Here is a 9,240-nt window from a genome sequence, read left to right as displayed (position 1 = left end):
GACGTGCCGCTCCGCGGCGCTTTCGGTTCCGCTTCGCTGGGCTCGGCCGCCGCCCGCGGGCGCTCGGTAAGCGGGAGCGGCCGGAGGGGCCCGGCAGCGCCCGCCCCGGACGGCGAGGCGGCTGCGGCCGGGATATGGGGGGCTGCCGGCGCCGCGCTCCCCGGGGGCGCGAGGGGCAGGGCCCAGAGAAGCAGGCTGCGAACGGCGGGGTCGAGCCGGGCCTGCGGGAGCCGGTGGAGGCCCTCGCGCCTGGGGTGCTCGGTGGTAGCAGGGCGGCGGTCGGTCCTTGTTGAAGCTCGCGTTCGTTACTGACTTTGGGTTCCACTTCCCCTTGCGGGCCTTGGGACTCGCCCCAGTGGTACCAGAGTGGTGCATGAGGCAGGGGGGTGGTAGGGGTTCAGTGAACCTGAAAGACTACCTAAGGGCAGTACGTGAAGGGGTTAAACTTTTCCACCCACTGTGCCTTTTGCTTGGTCTCTCTGATACCCACTCATGACTTTCCTGGCTTTTGTCCCAGTTCTGTGAAAAGGTTGCCGTTCCTCCTCACTGCTTGTTTCTGAAAAGCTGGTAAACATTAACTGAGGGTATAGGTAAAGCTGCAGCTTTGCTGCCTGGGGCCCTCAAGAGACTGCAGAGATGGGGACTTGTGGTACATTGTGGTACAATATAATGAGGCCCTTCCCATGTTAGAAAAGCCCAGATCCTTCAGGCATCTTTGTCGTTCCTTTCCCCTCTGCATGCCCCAGGAGGGTGGGGAACACTGAATTACCTTGAGCCTCCAAACAGTGTCTTGCAGAATTTCATAGTCTGGGGTACTGGGCTGCTGAAAGGTCCTTCTGTGGTCCTCCAGGGCTGAATGAGCAGTCCTGCAGGCGTGTCCACCTCTACTAGTTAAATGAGATCCTGATTCTTCCTTTGTCAGCAAGAAGAACAGCAGCTGCCCCTGGGATCAGCCCATGTCCTGCCGTTGTGGCCTGGATTTGTGGACTGTGGAGTGAGCCCTATGCTCTGCAACTCTGTCATGGTGGGTCTCTACTGCCAGACAGTGATTTTCATCCCCAGTATGTTTTATAATAGGGCCCTGAGGAGTTATTCATGCAAAGCCTCTGGATCATCTGGGCAAATGTAGAAGCTGCGGTTTATCAAAGCTAAACATTCTACCTATATCTGAGTTGCTGAAACAAGACTGCCTAGAGGAAAGACTGGCACAGGTAGGAAACTGCATTCAGCTGATGTCTTTGTGATGAAAATACAGTTGCTCTTCCTCAGCTTGGTATCGTTAATGCTTTTGGGAGGATTACTAGGAGCTGATGTAAAAATTTTTGATTGTCAGGAGTCTAGGAAAATTAGTTCAACTGTATTTTTAACTTTTAAAATAGACTAGATTCTATTATTTTATCTATTTTTAGATTCTGTTTGTACAGTTTGTTTTTAGTCACGCAACTGTTACTGTTAGTAACACTGTGCTTGATTGGGAATGCCAAGGCCTTGATGTTCAGGTGAGTTCCTTGTTGAATGTAGGTAAATAATGACCATTCAAGAACTTGGCAGTTTTTCTGGGCTATGTTGTCATCTTGAAACCTTCAGGAGCTTTGAGTCAGTGTTCCTCTCTCTTACAAAATACTAAGAGATAAAGAAGAATCTGGTATGCTCTTCTATAGCACGGCATTCTCAGACACTTTTTCTGCAACCAGGTTGTCTAGAAGATTGAATGTTTAAAATATGAATGTTTAAATTTGAATGTTTAAAGCAACATTAGAGCTGTGCTTTAAGAAACTTGCTAAACGTTAGGATACTTGTGATCTACTACAAATGCTAATGGTGCTGCTCTTGGAGGTTGGTTCACAGAGACAATTTTCTTAATGTATTTTTGTGTTGGACACCTAGTGAGAATTCTTTCAACATGGGTGGAAAACTTTCACCGTTCTGGAAGACACCTGACCAAAAGGAGAGGGAAGGCAAACTGATCTTACCCAGGCAACTGGATGCTGAAGGTGAAATCGCCAATTATGCTAGTATCAATGACTCTGCTACATCCTGTGCACCCTGTGCGGGCATTGCACGTCGAAGCTGTGTCAACTGTCCAACATGTCAGGGAACAGGAAGGATCCCCAGGGGTAGGTGATTCTTCCCTGTCAGTGCTTTTTGAGCCTTCCGAGGTTGGTACATGTCTCTTTGCCTAAAGACCTTTGTTGAATCAGTTTATCTTTATTGTATCCAGTTTAGTAATGTCCTGTTGTGGTACCTCCAGCTCACTTGTGACTTCTGTGGGCTGCCTCTATTGCAGGAGGATGGGGTGGGAAGGCAGGTAGTGCTGTTTCTAGGTCATTACTCAAAGCCCACCCTGGAGCCCCTGGAGAATTGTTGTTTCTGCCGAGAGATGGGAACGCTCAGACTGAAATCTTAGCTGCATCACACTTGCCTTCTAATTGGACAGCGTCACCTGTGAAGCGAGTGCAGATGGACACTAGGCTGCTGTGCAGCATCCTGCAATGCAGTTTGCTTTACTTGTGTGCTTAGTGTGGTTTCTGATCTGCTGCCTTCTCTTCCAGAGCAAGAGAAGCAGCTGGTGGCGCTGATTCCATATGGTGACCAGAGGCTGAAGCCTAGACGAACGTAAGTCCTGTTAAATTTTCCCCTTTTCTCATCTTTTGAATGTTTCTTGTGCATATGAAGGAAAGCCTCAGTCCTTTGGGTGTTTTGCTCTTTGTGGTCCGTCTTGCATTAAGTTTGGTGTTTGCTGTGTCTTTTCAGCAATAGGCAGATATTGGACAGTATTCTGTGTGCAGTTGTTGGGGATCTCCAGCAATTTGTACTGTAATGCACCATGTCAGCGTGTGAGGGACTACCCTGCTTCTGCTGTGATTTGATAGCTGGCAAATAGTTCTGCACAAACCCATCCCAGTTTTCTGGCACCCCAGCTTTTATTGTCTCCTCCCTTTGAGCTGGAGCAGAACTGCAGGTGCTTGCAGCTGACAAACCAAGACAATGATTGTGGCCCTGGTGCTGTTTTGCAGGAAACTCTACGTATGTGTTGCTGTGACAATTTGCCTGCTGACAACATCTCTCAGTATTTTTTTCCTGTTTCCTCGCTCTGTTACTGTGCTGCCTGCAGGGCTGAATGCCTCCTCCGTTGGCTTTAATGCCACTACCACCAGTATATGCCTCAACATGACAGTAAGTGCTCAGCTCACAGTTAAAGGGTGGATCTGAAAGGTTCCCTGCTTATCTCCTGTGCCACTCCATGTGTAGGCTAACTGATCACTATCTGAAGTTAGTCTTGCCATTCCCACTGTCTCGGTCCACTCTCTGGCTGCTTGGAATCAATGTCCAGAGCATGTTACAGCATCAGAGGTGTGGCTGGCCTGGCTGTGAGTGAGCAAGTTGCGAAGTAGCCAAAGGGGCTGTGTAGAAGCAGCACTGTGATTAATTCTGGGAATCCTTGTTCTTTTGCATCCTTGAGCTGCTTGGTTGTCCCCCTTTGACGGTCATGGGAGATACTGCAGCGTACATGCCTTTGTGGCCAGGCTGGATGTACATCTGAGGATTTGAAAGGGACCATGTCGTCCAGTGTTGCTGTAAGGTCATAGCAGGGATATCTTTGAAGTAGCTATGCAATGGTAAGATACGGCCCTGCTGCAAGGTGATTTGTGTTTTCATTTTTTTGTTGTTTGTTTTTCTCCCTAGAACATGCTGAACATAACTAATAACAATTTCTACCTGGTCACTGTTGTGCAGCTAGACATAGAGGTTTTGCACCAGTCCCTAGTAGTAGGGAAGACCACCATGAAAACCCTGCTGAATATGAGCCCTTTGCAGAGCAGCCAGGTGAGCTCTGCTGTTCCTTGCATTTTCTCCTGAACTAATCTGGATGTCCTGGACAGGGAGGTGCTTATTGTATGGTTGATCTACTTCTTTGTCATCTGCCTGCCAAATACTCAAAGCTCTTCCACATGCAGCTTTCCCCATATCACTTCAGGAAGGGGTGTTGTAAGAATTTACATGTTGCTGACTTTGAAGCTAATACGTTCCTGGGCAATGAACATCTGTCTGCTTTTCAGGTAGTGGGCTGGGTTGTGTGCTTGCCTTAAAATGATGGCAAGCTTAAAAACAGGTTATATAAAACCCTGTTGGGAACAGTTTGAGTACAGCTGATCCATTTTTGGTGTAAAGGTCAGGTGTGTGGCCTAGACAACCTTTTTAAGGCCTTTTTAGATCTAATTTCTGATTCTATTTTCTTACCGACTGTTAAAAAGAATTGTTAGGCTAGATCTTGAAATTCAGGCTCAGACACCTAATGAGAGTCCAGTTCTTACTACTTTAGGTCTCTGAATTGTATAGAAACCTAACTGTAGTTCCTGTGTACTTCCTGCTTTCTCTTCTGTTTGTATTTGCAGATCTATTATACAGTGGCCAGTAGGATATTGGACGACAACACCTAGTGAGTAATTCTAGAAGATTTCTTCCCTTTTAGTAAGCAATGTTAATGCTTATAGGCTTCTCATGACTAGATTTCTTGTGCTGGTCCTGTCTGTAGAGTGAGGCTGAGTGAGTGTCCCCTTTTCAGTTTAATAGGTGGAGCTGATCTGGATATAAGTCTAGCACATCCATTTTAAACTCATTTCCTTTTCTATTTATTGGTATTTTCTGCTTAGTGTTGGCTCAACAGTGTTGTTTTCCATACATTCTGATGAGTAAGTGATGACATCAATTTAGTGTCTAGGTTATCAACTTTAAATGCTCTATTTGTGAGCAGCTAAAGGTACCTTGTATGAACTGCATTTCTCTGCAAATGACCAGCAAACTGTGTGAAGTTCATAGCAACCAAAGGCTTCTGTGCAGACAGGGTAGTCCATTGTATATTTGAGGCCCATGCTTACTAGATCCACAGTTAGAGTTACACCAGCAAAAACATGTTTTACTGGTGTAGATACTGCTGTGCTTGAAGAACTTTGCCTGCGTAGCTGTTGTCAGAATATTGCAAAGACAGACCTTTTTGGAGAAGCAGAAAAGCAATGGAATAATTGAGGACAGGAGACACATGGTGTAGGCAGCTCCTGTGAAATTAACTCTCTCTCTTCTCTTGTAGTAACATTTGTACCTGGACAAAAGTCAAAGTTCACAATGTTCTGCTGCATATACAGTAAGTGATGCCTGGTTCAGAGCTATAACAAACATGCACGTCACCTACATTGTGTCTCAACTCCCTTCAAGAAGGTCTGCGGTCACTGTTCTTCAAGACCAGGACTGCATACAGTGTGTATGTGCTGTTACCCAGATAGGTGTGCTGAGGTGTGAGGAGGAGGTAATTCTCCAAAGCCATTGCTGCTCTGAGAAGTCCCCTGGATTCGGGCTTACTGACAGCTCTAGCTGTCACTGTTGCTTAAGGCAAGCTGGCCTGGCAAACTTCCTTCTGGAATGCTGATTGTAGCTGTTGGGAATTAATTCTTTAGTCCGGAACTAGAAGTACTGACTGGTTCGATTATGCCTACCTGCCTTGTGGTGTTGGGGGCAGACTGATTCAGCCTGGACTCTGTGCAGATGTGTGGATGATTGCCTTCAAGTGTTCTGAGAGCAGCTGCCGAGAGTAAGGTGGGACAAAGCAGGCTCTTCTGCCTGAGGCAGCTCGTGTTCAGGGGATGGACCAGAGGACCATGCTCAGCTTGACTGTGTTTTAGAGTACGAGAGGCCCTGCTGGGAAAGCAAATTCAGGTTGGTTGTTCCTCCCTGCCAGGGAGGAAGGAGCATTACTGCAGTTTTATAATATAGCTCCTGCTGGGACAGGTTGCTACTGTTCTGGTCTGAGTTAGAGCTAAATCTGGTGTGTGAGACAGGGAGGCTTTTACAGGGTATAGCAGTGCTAGAATGCCTCCATGCAGTCATGAAAGCGTGGTCTTCATTAGCTGAGTTTAAGCCAATTTGGAAAACTCTGCATCAGAAATTGTCTCCTTGTGTAGCCTGCATCCACTAGAGAGATCTCCCTGCACATCTGTGTTGACAGACTCCAGGTTGTGAGCCCACTCTTGGAAGATGGACTGCTAGGTTCACCATCTGCAGATTGTTGTCACTGAGTCCATGATTCGTTCAGGAAGGAGGAACTGCTTTTGCATCATGGTCTTTTGTGCTAATCTAAAGCAAGGGCTTCACCTGCTGCATCTGGAAACGGACTGTGAATATTAGGAAAAGTGTTTGATTGGAGAAGGTGTGTGAATCTCTTGGAGGCATGCCAGGCTGGAATTCTCCCAGGTCACTAAAGAAATGTCACAGGTGATCTCCCAAAACACAGGCGTTTAAATCTTGGTCTTCTGTTGCAATTTGAAGGGCTGTATTGTCAAGTTTCTGGTTTTATGGGTCTTAATGCGGGTTTTAACTGTAATTGGTGCTGAGTGATGTGAAGTTTGAACAGGTAAAGTATGCAAAGAAGTCCCACGCTACTCGAAGCATGGTAAAAATGGTGCATTTTGGACAGCATAGTGAATGGCTCTGGCTGTTAAGGCAACTTTGTCCTTCTTAGCTGATGCTGTGGGCTGACAGGACCTTTGCTCTCTCTACCTGCAAGCTCTCCATTAGCCAGAAGCTGATATTACCCACTGATGGATTGTGTAGTGTTAGGAGAAACTACTTGATGCAAACAGTTCTTGAGGTGGCACAGAAAGATAGTGATTGGAAGATACATGCTTTTGTCTAGCTAACTCCATAAACAGCCACCCACTGTGACTTGTACTAGCACTTTGGGAACATGTAAACAGTGAAATGGCACAGGAGTGTTATGCTGGGTTAGGAGGTCTTAATGGGCTTCTAGAATGGCCAAAGTGTCTGTTGTGATGGCAGTGATCTTGTAAAGGCTTTTTTTAATGCAGTCTGAAAGATGCTTTCCCTCTCCAACATGTGAAATTGAGCTGTGAGGGTATCTTGACTGTTGTGTTCTGGGGTTGTGTAATAGGGACAAAACAGGATGGCAGTGGGAGCTCACCATGGGACCTTTACATTATGAGATGTCTCATCTGGGACAATCTCAAGTGCAGTTCTGGTCTGCTTTTGCCTTGCAGGGGTACCCTGACCTGCACATACCTGTGTCATTCAGAGCAGCTGGCTTTTGAAGACTACCAGTATGTGGACTGCCGGGGGAATGCCACGCTACCTCACCCGCTGTACCACCGTGTGCCATGACAGGGCCAGGTTGACAGAGCTTTTGGGTGCAGCATATTCCAGCACAAAGGCAAGTCACAGGGAGACAAACTTCTGGGGCTTCTTCTCAAGCTATGCCTTCAACAGGAGGCTTGGTGTTTCCTGGATAAGACTTCCATCTCTAACGCAAAGATGGTAACATACTTGGCCTTGTGAATGTGGACTCAGCTGCCCTCAGATTGCAGCTTTCTTTTTTCAGTGCTTTATCATGGCTGATGCTTCAGCAGAGTGACCAGTGCACAGGGTGTTTCTGTGTGGCTGATCAGAGTGGACCACACTCTGTTTCACTGCTACTTTGGAGGCAGCGCCCTGTTAGTCAGACTAACTAGTTGTTTCCTCCTTGCATAATTTTGCACTTCTGTCCTGAATTTAAGTATTTCATAACTTGAAAAAGGACTGTGATGAAACTTTTTGGCTGGATTGCATCTGCATCACCAGAATCTAACGACATTTGCACAACAAGAGCAAGAAACAGGACTGATGTCTCCATCTCCTAAGAAAAACTACTGCATGTCATGCCAAAACACCTTGTGAGAGTGACTCATGGGTGACTGCTGTTTTAAGCTGTCCACTATAGCAGGTGAGAATATGCATTTTTGCATATATGTATTGTTAAAGCAAGCTCATCTACTAGCTGTTGCTTAATGGCGTCCATTTCAGTGAGAAGAAAATGCATTTTGTACCACAAACTAAAAAGATAGCTGCTTTCCTGCCAGTGGTGGTTGGTGATGAGCGCATGCTGTTTGTTGCATTGTTTTCGTGTATGCTTTGGCATTTAATGCTTTCAACTTGAACAAGCATGAGAGAGGTCATCTCTGACTGGAAAAAAGCTTAGTTTACAAATACCAGGAAACAGCTGGGTTTGGGGGGTGGTGGTTTGGTGTGTGGGTCTGGGGGTTTTTTTGTTTGTTTGTTTGTTTGGGTTTTTTTCTAAAGCTGCAAAACTACCCAACAGACTTTACAGGAGGAACAGCCTTGGCAGCCTTCTCTCCTCCCAGGGCTGGCAGTTATATCCCCCAAATGACAGAGGTGTTAAACATTATTCCTTAGGTTCTAGTTTAGATGCTGCCTGATGCACTCTAGATGGTAAAAGAGGAGCCTGGGAGTTGCTGGACTGAAGTTTTTACTCAGCAGTTAAGCATTTTCCTCCATCTGTCCCACTGAAGGACACAACCAAAGCATCGGACTAGTTGAAGACTAATGAAGAAAGTCTCTGATCCTGTCTTCAAAATATGCTTCCTAAAGCAGCACCTCTTACAGAGCTGTTGCAGAGTGTTGCTCCTCACTGTATCATCCATTGAGATCACACTAAAATGGTAACTAGTCAGCTTCCTCCCTGAAGCTGGGATGAAGAAGCTCCATGTCCCGTTCTGAAATCCTCCCTGCTTGTCACCTCTCTACAGTGCTTTTTGTATTTGCCAATGTGGTGTGTTGACCGTGGCTGAGTGCCAGGTGCCCACCAAAGCCATTCTATCACTCCCCCCTCCTCAGCTGGACAGGGGAGAGAAAAATATAACAAAGGGCTTGTGGGTTGAGATAAGGACAGGAGAGATCACTCACCAATTACGATCACAGGCAAAACAGACTCAACTTGGGGAAAATTAATTTATTACCAATCAACCAGAGTAGGGTAATGAGAAATAAAACCAAATCTCAGAACATCTTCCCTCCACCCTTCCCTTCTTCCCAGGCACAACTTCACTCCCAGATTCTCTACCTACCCCTGCCAGTGGCGCAGGGGGACAGGGAATGGGTTTTATGGTCAGTTCATCACACATTATTTCTGCCGCTTCATCCTCCTCAGGGGCAGGACTCATCACACTCTTCCCCTGCTCCAGCGCGGGGTCCTTTCCACAGGAGACAGTCCTCCACGAACTTCTCCAACGTGGGTCATTCCCACGGGCTGCAGTTCTTCATGAACCACTCCAGCGTGGGTCCCCCATGGGGTCGCAAGTCCTGCCAGAAAACCTGCTCCATGGGGTCTTCTCTCCACAGGTCCTGCCAGGAGCCTGCTCCAGGGCGGGCTTCCCATGGGGTCACAGCCTCCTTTGG

General features: G+C 46.9%; 2 protein-coding genes across 3 annotated transcripts in view; both read left to right on the top strand.

Moving 5' to 3' along the window:
- The first annotated feature begins 81 nt into the window (after positions 1–81).
- On the top strand, positions 82–7,903 carry TMEM106A (transmembrane protein 106A). 2 transcript variants are annotated; one of them, XM_030023467.2, is made up of 8 exons: positions 82–1,211; positions 1,888–2,117; positions 2,553–2,616; positions 3,018–3,177; positions 3,688–3,828; positions 4,398–4,441; positions 5,090–5,143; positions 7,050–7,903. In XM_030023467.2, the coding sequence occupies exons 2-8, from the start codon at positions 1,904–1,906 to the stop codon at positions 7,168–7,170; spliced, it is 798 nt and encodes a 265-aa protein (XP_029879327.1). In that variant the 5' UTR covers positions 82–1,211; positions 1,888–1,903; the 3' UTR covers positions 7,171–7,903. The 2 variants fall into 2 exon arrangements, with proteins under 2 accessions (XP_029879327.1, XP_040981551.1); XM_041125617.1 differs by lacking the exon at positions 3,688–3,828.
- The window catches only part of DHX8 (DEAH-box helicase 8), a 23,264-nt gene continuing 21,703 nt past the window's right edge, over positions 7,680–9,240 (top strand). The window contains exon 1 of the mRNA XM_041125616.1: positions 7,680–7,768. Within this exon, the coding sequence (XP_040981550.1) occupies positions 7,732–7,768 (37 nt within the window). The 5' untranslated portion in view covers positions 7,680–7,731. The remainder of the gene's footprint in view (positions 7,769–9,240) is intronic.

This window comes from Aquila chrysaetos, chromosome 8 (assembly GCF_900496995.4).
Source record: "Aquila chrysaetos chrysaetos chromosome 8, bAquChr1.4, whole genome shotgun sequence".
NCBI lineage: Eukaryota > Metazoa > Chordata > Aves > Accipitriformes > Accipitridae > Aquila > Aquila chrysaetos.
Note: the sequence above shows the minus strand (reverse complement) of the source record. Positions and strands in the feature narration are given on the sequence as shown.